Here is a 14,769-nt window from a genome sequence, read left to right on the forward strand (position 1 = left end):
CACGTGTTTCAGTTATTAAACTCAGCCATGCCGGGGCACCATATTGCAGAGTTTTTGTTGAACAAATAAACTTAGCACTTGCTTTTTTTTTTTCAGCCTAGTACTAATTCTTTTGCCAAACTGCTAAGTTATGAGGACGTAAACACACCAACGTAAACAAACACAGACACACACACATAGATATGCATATATACATATATGACAGGCTTCTTTCAGTTTCCATCTACCAAATCCACTCACAAGGCTTTAGTCAACCCAAGGATATCATAAAAGATACTTGTTCAAGGTGCCACGCAGTGGGACTGAACTCAGAACCATGTGATTGGGAAGCAAGCTTCTCACCACACAGCCACAGGCTTCTTACAGTTTCCATCAACTGACAAGGCTTTGGTCAGTCTAGAGCTATAAAAGAAGACACTCGCCCAAAGTGCCATGCAGTGGGACTGAATGAACCTGAAACAATGTGATTGGGAAACAAACACTTTAGGACACAATCACATTTGTGCCAAGAAAGGAACTGAAAGGGAGATAAGAGAAATAACATGGAAGAATTGTCACCAAACAATTAGTCTACCCTCATTTGAAGCAAAGATAATTTTTTGATAAATCATGGATGTATCTTGTATATTAATCTACCCTTAGTTATCTTTATTGTTCAAATACATGCCACTAGCTTCTCAGAATTATTTATCTTAGCTCATTTTAATTTCATTTATGAAAATTACTTAAGCCATTCATGTGTTCTACCCTTTTTGTGTATATAAAAAAAAAAAGAACACCTTGATAATGCTTACCCATGAGGGGCTCTGTCCCGCGCATGAAGGATTCTCCCTCCATCCACATTTCATCCGCTGGTGATCCTGTTGAGGCTGGTGCCACATAAAAATTACCTAGTGCACTCTGTAAAGTGGTTGGCATTAGGAAGGGCATGTGGTTGTAGAAACCCTGCAAAAACAGGCTATGGAACCTGGTGCAGCTCCCAGCATTGCCAGTTTCTGTCAGGCTGTTCAACTCATGCCATATAAGAGTAGTATTTGTATATTCCTTTATTCACTTAATTTTTTACAGGTTATCAGATGTGAAGGCACATGGCTCAGTGGTTAGAGCGTCAAGCTTATGATCGTGAGGTTGTGAGCTTGAATCCAGGACTGGGCTGCGTGTTGTGTTCTTGAGCAAGGTACTTTATTTCACATTGCTCCAGTTCACACAGCTGTAGAAATGAGTTGCGACATCACAGGTGCCAAGCTGTATCGGCCCCTTTACCTTTCCCTTGGATAACACTGGTGGTATGGAGAGGGGAGGCCGGTATGCATGGGTGACAACTGGTCTTCCATAAACAACCTTGCCTGGACATGTGCCTGGGAGGGTAACTTTCTAGGTGCAATCCCATGGTCTGTATCGTGACCGAAGGGGTCTCTCAGATCAGATTGCAGTCATGCTTGGGTACCACCTTCAAAGGTTTAGGCAAGCATATCAACACAAGTAATTTTAAAGTTTGGTAAATATTTTATCAATGTGTATTTGTCAAACTACTATAGTTATGATACATCAACATCACTGGTTTCAAGAGGCAGAAATATAAACACGAAGTTAAATGGTGATGATGTCATCTTTGATTTGCAAAGTTAAGGCTACTTCTTGACATAAAGGAAAAAATATAGATAACAACGTTCAAGGCAGAAGAGGAATATAGCTTTAAGAAATGCTGTCTCCTCAAGACTTCATATTCAATACAACCTATGTGGACTTTCACACTATCTGAAGAATCAGTTGTTTCCAAAGAGAGAAAAAACAGTATTTCACCATTTTCTCTAAACTTCTAAACTATCTAACAGTTTTCAAAATAACAATGGAATTTCAACAAGTACTACTAGTCTATATATTTAACCTGCTGCCATCTGTGTACGAAAGACTATAACTATGGAACAAAGTAGAAGGTATAATGGTAAACATACAACACAACAGAATATTATGCATTATTTTTTAAATTTTGTTCTACAGTTAAGGTTATTTAAAGTTTTTGTTACATTTTCTAAAACAATTTTTAAATAATTTTAGTAACAGAACCTTAATGAAAAAGAGTACAAAAATAAACCAGTAAATAAAGAGATGGACAAACAACCAGATAGATTAAAACCGTGTGGTTAAGGAAAAGGGAAGTGCAATAAAGCGAACTGGTGTTGGAAGAAATTTTAATATAAATTAGTGACTACAATGGCAAAGTTATCTCAGAGAAATTCTAGGTTTGAAATCCAATTCTGACTTATTGAACAGCTTTAAAAAAATTATAACCGAGCTACAATTTCCATTGAATGTTTATCTGTTTGTACCTAGGTAACTTATTAGTATGACAATGTTCCAACACAAATATTACAAACGCATATTTTCTCACCTGTGTATGCGTTTGCGGACGAATAAACTACCTTGTTGACAGACTACCCTACTACAAACACTACAACAATAGACTATGTCTATGGTTCAATAAATGAGTATTCTGAGAGAATTTTATGCCACAGACATCACAATGATATGGTTTCTCTCCTGCGTGAATATTTTGGTGTGTAGATAATGCTGCACATGTATAAAGCTTTGTTTGATGAGAAACATCATCATCATCAGTTAGCCTTTCATTAAAGACCTGATTCTCATTCAGTTTTCCCTCCATAACTTCAAATTTTCTTCACGAAAATAGGAAAATACTTCCTTTGTTTTACTAACATATGTTTGAATAACATATTCATAAATATATATATATAGTCAATATGTGACCGCGTGTGTATCGTTGGTGATTTTCTTTCTTCATCTTCCCTTCTTTGCACTTTTTCTATATCTCTGATGAAGAGCTCTGCTCGAAACATGAAATCCTCTCTTTTCTTTCCTTTCCTGAGAGTCCAATAACACCACGTCCACGCGTTGTTTTTTCTTGCTTGTTCATGTTTGGATTAACTATATATATATATATATATATATATATATATATATATATATAAAACAAATAAGAACATGAATATCAATGCAATTAAGCATTCACTCAATACAGTGAATCAGAGTGGAATAAGATTTATTAAGAGCTGATGTCTTACAGTAGTTACTCAAGTGTTTCAAATTCTTCATATGGAAGATATTAACTGCAGTCGGAACTTCTAAGTAAGATTAGTCTCATCTCCTGTGGAAACTCAACAAGGTCAGATACCTGAGCCACAATATAGGAAATAAGTTCTGTTCTATAATGGTTGATTTAATTAGGAGAGATTTACTTAGAGAAAGAAGCTGAAACTTTTTTTCAATTGTTCCTGAGAAATATCAAACAAGGGAAAACAGGATTTGTGTTCATTGGATCAACAAACTGCTTGGTTACCATTCTCAAAAGCTTGATACAACAATTTTCTATCAGAAGTATCAGAGACATGGTTTCTCACTTGTGTAAACGTTTGTGGACAGATAAAGTACTTTGTTGAGAAAATGTTTTACCACAAAGATCACAGTGATAAGGTTTGTCGCCTGTGTGAATATGTCTATGATTCAATAAATGATTATTTTGAGAGAATGATTTACTGCAGATATCACAGTGATGTGGTTTCTCTCCTGTATGAACACGTTTATGTGTGTTTAAATCAGGATTAGAAACGAATGTTTTTTCACATGAATCACAATGATACAGTTTATCTCCTGTATGAAGACGTTTATGTCTCGATAAATTACAAGATCGCGAGAATGCTTTACCACATAGATCGCAGTCATGTGGTTTCTCTCCTGTGTGAATTGTTTGGTGCATAGTTAATGTAATGCTAGCACTGAATGATTTACCACAAATATCACAATGATATGGCTTCTCTCCAGTGTGAATACGTTTATGAGAATGCACAGAACTATTATTAGTGAAGGCTTTACCACATATATCACAGTGATATGGTTTTTCTCCTGTATGAATACGCTTATGTTTGGATAAAGATCCACTTACAGTGAAACTTTTACCACAAATATCACAGCAGTATGGTTTTTCACCTGTGTGAATGCGTTTATGGGCCAATAAAGTTGAAGTATTGGAGTATGTCCCACCACAGGTATTGCAACGATAAGGTTTCTCTCCTGTATGAACACGTTTGTGTTTAGTTAAATAACCACTTACAGTGAATGATTTACCACAAATGTCACATTTATATGGTTTCTCACCTGTATGAATACGATTATGGATCGATAAATAACTACTGTCAGAGAATGATTTACCACAAATATTGCAATGACAGGTTTTTACACCTGTGTGAGTCCGTTTGTGATTAGATAAATAATCTTTGGTAGAGAAATTTTTACCACATATATCACAGTGATAAGGTTTTTCTCCTGAATGAAGAAGTTCATGGGTCTTTAAATTACCTCTTTGGGAGAATGCTTTACCACAAATATCACAGTGATATCGTTTTTCCCCTGTGTGTATATATTTGTGGTTAGATAAATTTTCATTTGTAAAGAACATTTTACCACAAATATCACAGTGATACGGTTTTTCTCCTGTATGAATATGCTTATGAGCCATTAAATTAGAATTCTGTGAAAACGTCTGACCACAAATATGACAGTGGCATGGTTTCTCGCCTGTGTGAATACATTTGTGTTTAGATAAATGGCAATTCATACTGAATGCTTTATCACAAACATCACACTTGTATGGCTTCTTATCTGTATGAGTAAATTTGTGAACTGATAACAGACTACGACAAGTGAAAGTTTTATCACAGATATCACACTTGTATGGTCTTTCTCCTGTATGAATGCGTCTGTGTACAGTTAAGGAACTTTTAACAGAGAAAGTTTTACCACAGATGTCGCAATGATATGGCTTTTCTCCTGTGTGGACACGTTTATGTATCAATAAATAGTTATCTTTAGAGAATGCTTTACCACAAATATCACAGTGGCATGGTTTTTGGCCAGTGTGTATAAGTTTATGTGTTATAACTGAACTACTGACAGAGAATGCATTACCACAAATATCACACTGATATGGTTTTTCGCCTGTATGAATACGTTTATGTACAGTCAAAGAAAATTTAACACTGTACTTCCGACCACATATATTACAACTGTATGGCTTCTCTCCTGTGTGACTACATTTATGGCTCAATAAACTCTTCTTTAGAAGGAATGTTTTACCACAAATATCACAATGGTATGGTTTTTCTCTTGTATGAAAACATCTATGGTTAATTAAATTTTCATTTGTAAAGAACTTTTCATCACAAATATCACAATCATAGAATTTGGAATCTGTATCAATAGACTGGTGTTGACTTAACATGAATGGTGTCTTTTCTGTTTGATGAGAAACACCATTGTTATCAGGATGCCTTTTATTACAGACCTGACCCTTACTCAGTTCATTTTCCATATTCTTCGGATTTACTTCACAAAATTGAAAAATACATTACTTCTGTAATTTTCGACAGATAAATATTTCCCCAAATATCTTCTTTTAAAATATAGGTTCTTCAAAAGTGATCTTTGTCAAACAATATTTCCTATATCCTTGGTAATATCATTGTTTAGTCTTCAAGATCTCAATGTCATCAAATACCCTGAAATATATAAAGAGAGTAAAGTATAAGCAACAATACAATGCTAATATATGAAAGATGAGATTTCTGACCACAGACATTGAATGAAAAATAATAATAAATCAGACACAGAAAATATATACCCAGAGGAAAGACAGAATACTATGGATATGTGAAAGAAACTGGTACAGTTAGTGAAACAGGTAGAGGTTAACACCACTCTCTGAGATAAGAAAACATTTCTACACCTCAAAAACACAAAAATTGTACCCAAGTACAACAGTTTATTGACTGAATGATGTAAAGACTTGATGCACATAGTCTTTCTTTTTTTTTTTTTTGTGGTTATGTTCAGTCTGATTTGTTAATGACCAAATCAATTATCTGAACAAAATTCTCCTCACTTGTCTCATCCAAATTATTCAAGGACTCTGAGTGTATATGTGTGTGTATATATATATATATATATATATATATATATATATATAATATATATATATATACAAAGTCATAAATGACGGAGAAGTAGTTTGATGTAATTTTAATTAAAAATAAAAAAATTCAAATATCCCAACAATTTGTTTCATAACTTAAAAACATGTAAATAATTTATATTATTATATTTAATAATAAATAATAAATAAATCACAAAAGCATCATTCAAAATAATGCAGAATTTAAGCTAGGTTTTGAATCCATATATTATGACAAAAACATATATATATATATATGTATATATAATCATCATCGTTTAACGTCCGCTTTCCAAGCTAGTATGGGTTAGACGATTTGACTGAGGACTGGCGAACCAGATGGCTGCACCAGACTCCAATCTGATCTGGCAGAGTTTCTACAGCTGGATGACCTTCCTAACGCCAACCACTCCGAGAGTGTAGTGGGTGCTTTTACGTGCCACTGGCACGAGGGCCAGTCCAGTGGCACTGGCAATGACCTCGCTCGAATGTTTTTTCACATGCCACCAGCACAAGTGAGACGACACAGGTAACGATCACACTCGAATGGTGTTTTTTACATGCCATTGACACAGAGGCCAGCTTGTTGCTCTGGCAACGATCATGCTCCCAGAGCGTGATATATATATATATATATACACACACACACATGTATATATAAAAATGGAACAAAAACGCAATAGAGGACAATAAAACATTTGGTTACATAGATGATACAAAGGCAGACAAGAGAAACAACAATTAGAAGGACAGGGGAAAAAAGGGCAAGTAATTCGTGGCCTTCTTTCTTACCGTTGTCCTTACGATTTCGGACAGTTACACTTAAGACAGTTTGAATTGGTTGCCCACCAAAATGTCTAAGCTCAGAGAATTAGATTTTTCTCTAAGCAGCTAGTGAATGTGTATACCATAAAAAGATAAAAAACAGAGAACATGATACACAATTCCAAATACAACCAACAAGAATGTAACAACAGGTGTCTTTTGACTGAGAACAAATCAAATTCAGCTGGCGTGTATGAAGTGAAAGCCTAAAGGCAGGAACATAGGAGACGGACATAAGAGATGTTGGTGGCTGGCAGTCAGGCCAAGAAAGATCATGGCTGGCCAGACACCAGTCACATGGAAGGAGAGAGGGGTACAGGGCAGCAGGATTGAAGGATTAGAAAAGCCAACTCAATTTGATTCATTCATATATATATAGGTGTGAAAGCACGTGGTTGAATATATAGAAAATAGTAAAAAGTAAAAAAACTACAGAAGGCTTGTTTTAAAAGGTTAAAAAATATATATTTGAGTCAATATGTCTGAAGAATGTTATAAATTTTTTTCATATAATGACATAGTTTAGAAGAAATGACCGGTTTCGCATTCAGCTTTTCAAATTTCTTAAATCGTTATGTTTACATTGAGCGGAGATCTAGATAATAAGTGATTTCTTCCGGTGTAAGGGAGATAATCGCTTAAAATTATTTGCCTTTCTTTTGGATTGAGTTTCTCTGTATAAGAATGTTGGAATGGTTAAGTTTGGGATTGTATTTTTCAATGAAGAATGTTTCCTTGTTTAGTCTAATTTGTGTTGGTGTTCCGATAGCACATTGGTGAAATGGAAAGATTAAAAATTGTGGTAGTAGTTGCTTTGCGCATTTCTCAATGTGCTCGCTAAAGGGTATCATTCTGTATTCTGGGAATGCAATCTGTTGTCGATGCAGTGTGCATCTACGTCTGAGTGATAGTCCCGTGGACCCCACGTAGTTTTGGTGGCAGCCCGAGCATTTTATGACATAAATTATGTTTTCAGAGGCACAAGTAAAATTAGATTTGATCTTGAATTTCTGTCCCTCTTTGAAGAGGAATTCTGATCCTTCTAGCAGGTTTGGACATGTTGCACAGTTCGGTCTACCACATTTTTTTACTTTTGCATCCGTAATTTCAGAAAACAATTTTGCCTTTGTGAGAATCTTTTTAAGTGATTTAGGTTGTTTGTAGCTTTTAATGATTTGGTGTATGTTTAGAATTTCCTTTAATTTGGGGTCCTTATGAAGTATTGGTAAATTCTGAGTGATGATGGTGAAGGCTTCTTTGTTTCTGGGGTTGTATGTGGATATGTAAGGTAGTATTTTCGGGGAAGGTGTGTTGTTGTGTTGAACTTTTCTTAAAGTTTCTATGTTGATTTCTGTTGCACGTCTGATCCCATCCTCTATGAGTTGAGCTGGGTAATGTCTGTCAATTAGGGTGTTTTTGAGTTCTTGCAGTCTAAAGTTCCTGGTATTTTGTTCTGACACTATTGTGCATATCCTTCTTGCAAGGTTGAAGGGGATGTTTGTTTTAGTGTGTCTTGGGTGGCATGAATCAAAAAGAAGGTATTGTTTGGCGTCTGTGGCTTTGTAAAAAATGTCTGTTTCTATTTTAAGGTTAATTTTTTTAATTAGTATATCCAAGAATGGGAGCTCCTTTTTGTTGTATTCCATTGTGAACTGTATATTGGGTTTATGCTGTTCAACAGGTTTTTGAATTTTAGGAGTTTATCTGTGTTTTCATTCCAGAGTATAAAACAATCATTTCCAATTCTCTTTTATGTATTGAGAGAGGGGGTTTCCAAAGATTCCTGGTAAATGATTATTTCCAGGTAGCCCATTGTTAGGTTCGCAATGACTGGTGCTGCCTTTGTACCCATAGCAATTCCGGATTTTTGACGGTAAAATGTATTGTCAAACATGAAGTGGTTATTATGTAGGATGAATTCAATTGATTTAGTAATGAATTCTTTACTGATCCTTTTTGGTATTTCTTCCGGAAATTGGTCCAGCCAGAACTGTATTGCCTCTAGTCCATAATTATGAGGTATACTGGTATATAAGTTAACTACATCAAATGAAACCATGATTGTTTCTTCTTGGCTTTTTTTGGAAGGTGGTTTAACATATCTAAGTCATCTCTGATATGGCTATCGATATGTTTAAGGAAGGGTTTCAGGAGGATGTCCATAAATAGACTTAGTCTGTGTGTTTCACAGGTTGGGCCAGCTACAATGGGTCGTAGTTTTAGGTCCCCCGGGTTAGGTGTGTGTATGTATGTCTTTGGTGATTTTTTAATGGTTTCATTTATAATTTGGCTTTTATGAATTTTTGGCAGACCATAGAAGAGGCTAGGTTTGCATTTAAAGTTTGTTAGAAAGTCAATCTCTTTGGTTGTTAGTTCCTTTTCATGGGTTTTAATTAGTGAAGATAGAGTTTTCATTATTTTTTGTGGGGTGTAGTTGGTAATTTTTTCATAATGTAGGTCGTCATCAAGCAAGGAAATTACAAGATTTCTATAGTATGATGTATCCATTATTACAACTGCACTTCCCTTGTCTGCTTCCTTAATGGTTATATCTTCATCATTTTGAAGTTCTATCAGTTCCTTCCATTGTGCGGTGCTAAAATTTGGGTTAGCTTTCTGTTTATGTATAGTATGGTAGGGAAAGTTCTCAATGTGGCTGCAGAACTCGTCAAGATCTTTATTTCTTCCTCTGTGGGGGATGTGTTCACTTTTGTTCTTGACTAGTGATTCATCTTCAGTATTGAAACTGGTTGATGCTTCTGCTAGTCTTAATTTTCTGCAAAATTCTGTTATATTATCCTTGATTTCATTTAGGTTGGCTCTGCGTGGAGTTGGAGTAAATTTGAGCCCTTTTGAGAGGATGTCAATTTTTATGTTAGAAAGAGGTTTGGTTGAAAGGTTGATTATCTTCGGTTTTTCCTTATTACTAGGTCCCAGCCTGTGTCCTGGTGTCTCTGGTCCCTGGCTAAAAAATGTTGGGTGTAATTTTGTTTGTATGAGTTGTCTGTGAGGTTGTGTGATATTGGGTCGGGGGAATGGTGGTATTGTTGCCCCCGATTGTTGTGTGTGTGTGGGAATCTATGGTTGTTTTTGTTTGTGGTGTGTGTAAAATTTCTGTATGGGAAATATTTTTGTTTCGAACTGCTTGTATGTGGGATGTTGCTTGACATAGTGTTTTTTTGCGTTTGTCTTGTGTTCAGTGGGGACCAGTAATTTTGGTTCATGGGGTAGTAGCGACTTATGTGTGGTGTATTTCTTATTCTAGTGTCGTTTTGTGCTGTATGGTGGTTGGGTCTGGTATTAGGATATTCTTGGTGTGTTCTGTTTTTGGTGTAATTTATTTCATAGACGCGTTGTCTGTCAGCTTGTTCCCTGTTAAGTCTTGCGTGATTTGAAAATGTTGGTTGTGGGTGATTTCTGTTTCTAGTGTATGGAGGATAGTTGGGGGTTGTTCCTGGGTTGTTTGGTTTTTCTTTTTTAATTTTTGTAATTTTCTTAAGGAAGGGATTATCTGTACCCAATTCATTTTTGAAAGTTGAACTATATCTTTGGAAGAAATCGTTGCTTTTTTCCCAGCGCAGGAGAGAATTTCTCTCTTCTTTTTCACAGGTATCTTTCCAATGATCTAATGTATTTTCGAGGGGTTGTCCCTCGGTATGTTTTTGTATTATATTGTGCATCTCCTCGTCGATGCTTTTAAATTTTTCCTCATTTGTGGAGGCCCTAAGTTTTAGAAGCTCTATTTCTGATCTTACATTGAATAGAGCTGACTTTTCCCTAATAGTTCTCTGTCTGTCAGGCTCGTTAGGGCTTCATGTACCTTTGCATGTCGTTTAAGACCTCCTGCCAAATTACACTCTCTTCCACATACCTGACACATATGATTAGTATGGTGTGTTACGCCACCACCAGTGGCCAGGTTGTCACTCATCTGTCTCGCTTTATGACTACGAAGATGACTCTTGAGTCCAGCTTTACTGAGGCAGGGTCTTGCACAGACATTGCATGTCGGCATCATAGGAAGACCATTCCCATCTGGAAGTGTAACAGCGATGCCCTTCCTGACATCCCTCCTTACTTTCTCATGAGTAACTCGAGATTTCTCAAAAGTAGCTGTCCCCTCATGCACAATCCCTCTCCACCTGCTATATATATATATATATCACCATCATCGTTTAACGTCCGCTTTCCATGCTAGCATGGGTTGGACGGTTCAACTGGGTTCTGGGAAGCCAGAAGGCTGCACCAGGCCCAGTCTGATCTGGCAGTGTTTCTACAGCTGGATGCCCTTCCTAACGCCAACCACTCTTGAGTGTAGTGGGTGCTTTTTACATGCCACCGGCACAGGTGCCAGACGAGGCTGCCAAACGGCCATGATCGGATGGTGATTTTTACATGCCACCGGCACAGAGACCAGACGAAGCTGACTACAGCCACGTTCAGATGGTTCTCTTACGTGCCACCGGCACTGGTATCACAGCTAAAAATTCCCCTGATGTTGATAGATTACGATTTTGATTTTGATTTTCAGTGCCCGGTGTCGTTTTGCCCCTCTGTTATCACCATGTCTCTCTCCCTCCCTCTCTCTCTCTCTCTCTCTCTCTCTGCGGTGTCGTTTTCTCCCTCTGTTATCGCTGTCTCTCTCTCTGTATATATTTCACTTTCACTCGCTGCCACAGGCTTAGCCAATACGCTCTGCCTTCTACTCATACCTCCGCACCCCCTCCCCTATAAAACCCTACGCACGAGGCTTGACCGCCCCTTATTATTACTTCTCTCCTGGCTATAACACACGAAATACGAACCGCAGGATGATGAAAAATATCAGCTAAGTCATATTTAAGTTCACGACCTGTCCCTCTTTTCATTGTTTTTGCAAGTATTATTATCACCATCAAGCCTTATTATTGTGTCCCCATATATTATCGTTATCGTTGTCCTTCGTCTCAAATGCTAGCTGAAGCATATAAACTTTCGCTCACAAAAACTTATTCACACGACCGCAAAAACATCTCGTCTCAAATCTGGTCTTTCTGTCGCTTAATTCTCTAACCCATCTTTCCCAACTTCCACTCATAGAAACTTATGCACACGACCGCAAACCTTTCCATCTCAAATCTTGTCTTTCTTACTGCTGCCTAAATCTCGTCTTCTCCCAGTGCGCGGTGCGCCCGCCCTCACCACCAGTACCGGAAGTCCTTATCTCACCTTGCCTTCCTTTGCTTTTCTTCCATGAACACCTAAAGGCCTTAAACCAATACCACCCCTTCTATATATGGTGGTGACCATACGGCACAAAAACATGATAGTGCAGTGTAACAGGTTGAACTTAAGTTCGTTGCTTTGCTTATGAATTCTGCCAAATGCGAGTTTTCTTCTTCTTTTCAGGTACATGACGCCACTGCTCCCCATCCCTGGGCCTCTCGGGTCAATACCTTCCACACCCTCAGGGTGGGCACCCTCAACGTTGGCACACTGAAAGGTAGGTCTGGCGAGATAGTCGAGATGCTTGAACGGAGACGTGTTGATGTATGTTGTATGCAAGAAATAAGGTGGAGAGGAGGATCTGCTAGGTTCCTCACAGGCAAGGAACACAGGTACAAGATTTTCTGGGCAGGGAACACTGACGGGGTTGGTGGCATGGGTATACTTATCACTGAGAAATGGATAGATAGAGTAATTGAGGTAATCAGAGTAAGTGACAGAATACTTAAGATTAGAATGGTGCTTCATAATAGATTAGCAACCATTATATCGGCCTATGCCCCTCAGCCAGGGCTACCTGATGGACAGAAAGACAGTTTCTATGACACCCTACTGCAGACCACCTCATTGACGAACGACAGGGACCTTCTCTTTGTGGCAGGTGATTTCAATGGGCATGTTGGACGACATGCTGGGGGCTTCCATGGCGTACATGGAGGCTATGGTTATGGTTCCCGCAACGAGGAGGGAACCAGGCTGCTGGAGTTCTGCGATGCGAATAGTCTTATGGTTTGCAACACTAACTTCAGGAAACCGACAAGCCACCTGGTCACCTACCGATCGGGCCGGCATACTAGCCAAATCGACTACATCCTTGCCAGAAAAAGGGAAAGATGGCTGCTTATAAATGCCAAAACCTTCCCAGGCGAAGAATGCACTCCACAACATAGACTGGTAGTTAGTGACTTTAGGATCAGGACTAAGAGGGTGACTAGAAGACGACCAACATGGAGAAGAAGGGTCTGGAAGCTTAAAGACCCTGCGAATGGACAGAGATTTAGAGATATGTTATTTGAAGCCTTAGACGAAATGGAAGGGAGTATAGCTACGCATGGGGTAGAAGACAACTGGACGCTTCTGAGGGACAACCTGCTGAAAGCCGCTGACCAGATCTGTGGCTGGTGCAAAGTCCCCTTAAGACCCAAAATAACGTGGTGGTGGAACAATATTGTTGACAGGGCTATTAGACAAAAGAAACAGGCTTGGAAGGCCTGGAAGAACGGTGGTAGCAGGGAAGTGTATCAGACTGCCAGAAGGGAAGCCAGGAGACAGGTCTATCTAGCCAGAGGGGAGGCAGATAAGGAAAAATTTGCCAATGTCCTGCGCCGTGAGGATGAAAGACTTGAGGTATTTCGTGTTGCAAGACAGTGTGTGAGAATCGTGATGTGGTGGGAGAGAAATGTGTTCGCATGGAGGATGGTTCACTTGCGCTAAATGAGGATGCAAAGAGAGAAGCTTGGAGACGCCACTATGAAAGGTTGCTGAATGAGGAAAATGAATGGGATAAAGAGAGTCTGCCGAATGTTGACCCAACAGAGGGACCAGCTATCTGAGTTGATAGTTCCGTGGTAGCTAAGGCAATTAGAAGCATGAAGACAGGGAAAGCCCCAGGCCCATCAGGAATTACTGCAGAGATGCTCAAAATATCTGGTAGTGTCGGCTATAGCATAGTCACCCGTATAGTTAACCAGGTGATACACGAAGGAGTCATACCCAATGACTGGTGTAGCAGCATAATAGTCAACTGCTACAAAGGTAAAGGCGATGCCCTAGATACAAATAACTACAGGGGCATCAAGCTGTTGGATCAGGTAATGAAGGTTACGGAGAGGGTTATAGCCCAGTTAATTAGAGAGAGAGTTAGCTTAGATGATATGCAGTTTGGGTTCATGCCAGGGAAAAGTACTACTGATGCTATATTCCTGGTAAGACAGCTGCAGGAGAAATACCTAGCCAAAGGTAGGCCCTTGTACCTGGCTTTTGTTGACTTGGAGAAAGCCTTTGACAGGGTCCCCCGATCCCTTATCTGGTGGTCAATGAGGAAACTAGGGATAGATGAATGGTTAGTGAGAGCTGTGCGAGCCATGTACAGAGACGCTGCTAGTAAGGTGAGGGTTGGCAACGAGTACAGTGAAGAATTCCGGGTAGAGGTTGGGGTCCACCAAGGTTCAGTCCTCAGCCCCCTCCTATTTATCATAGTCCTCCAGGCAATAACGGAAGAATTTAAGACAGGATGCCCCTGGGAGCTCCTCTGTGCTGACGACCTTGCTCTAATTGCTGAGTCACTATCAGAACTGGAGGAGAAGTTTCAGGTGTGGAAACAAGGATTAGAATCGAAGGGCCTTAGAATCAATCTAGCTAAAACCAAAGTCCTAATAAGTAGGAAGGTGGACCAACCACAAACGACTTCAGGTAGATGGCCCTGCTCGATCTGTAAAAAAGGTGTAGGTAGAAACTCTATAAGGTGCACCAAGTGTGAGCTATGGACACATAAGAGGTGCAGCAATGTCAAAGATAGGCTAACTGGGAAGATAGTTTTCGTATGTGGCAGATGCTCAGGAGCAATAAACACTGGAAATGTGCAGAGACCAACTTCTACCACGTTCCAGGGAGACAAACTAGAAGTAGTTGATAGCTTCCGCTACCTAGGAGAC

At 38.8% G+C, this 14,769-nt stretch overlaps 1 protein-coding gene across 1 annotated transcript; it reads right to left on the reverse strand.

The window, feature by feature from the left end:
* Positions 1-2,175: 2,175 nt before the first annotated feature.
* On the reverse strand, positions 2,176-5,386 carry LOC115214831 (zinc finger protein 62-like). Its single transcript, XM_036505153.1, has 2 exons — positions 3,415-5,386; positions 2,176-2,406 (listed from the first exon to the last, which is right to left on the reverse strand). Exon 1 carries the CDS (start codon positions 5,384-5,386, stop codon positions 3,416-3,418), a length of 1,971 nt encoding a protein of 656 aa, XP_036361046.1. The 3' UTR covers positions 2,176-2,406; position 3,415.
* Positions 5,387-14,769: the final 9,383 nt, after the last annotated feature.

This window comes from Octopus sinensis, linkage group LG8 (genome assembly GCF_006345805.1).
Source record: "Octopus sinensis linkage group LG8, ASM634580v1, whole genome shotgun sequence".
In the NCBI taxonomy this organism is placed as follows: domain Eukaryota; kingdom Metazoa; phylum Mollusca; class Cephalopoda; order Octopoda; family Octopodidae; genus Octopus; species Octopus sinensis.

Excerpts from the sequence above, each read along its gene's own strand:
- LOC115214831 (XM_036505153.1), bottom strand. The coding sequence starts at position 5,386 with ATGGAAAATGAACTGAGTAAGGGTCAGGTCTGTAATAAAAGGCATCCT.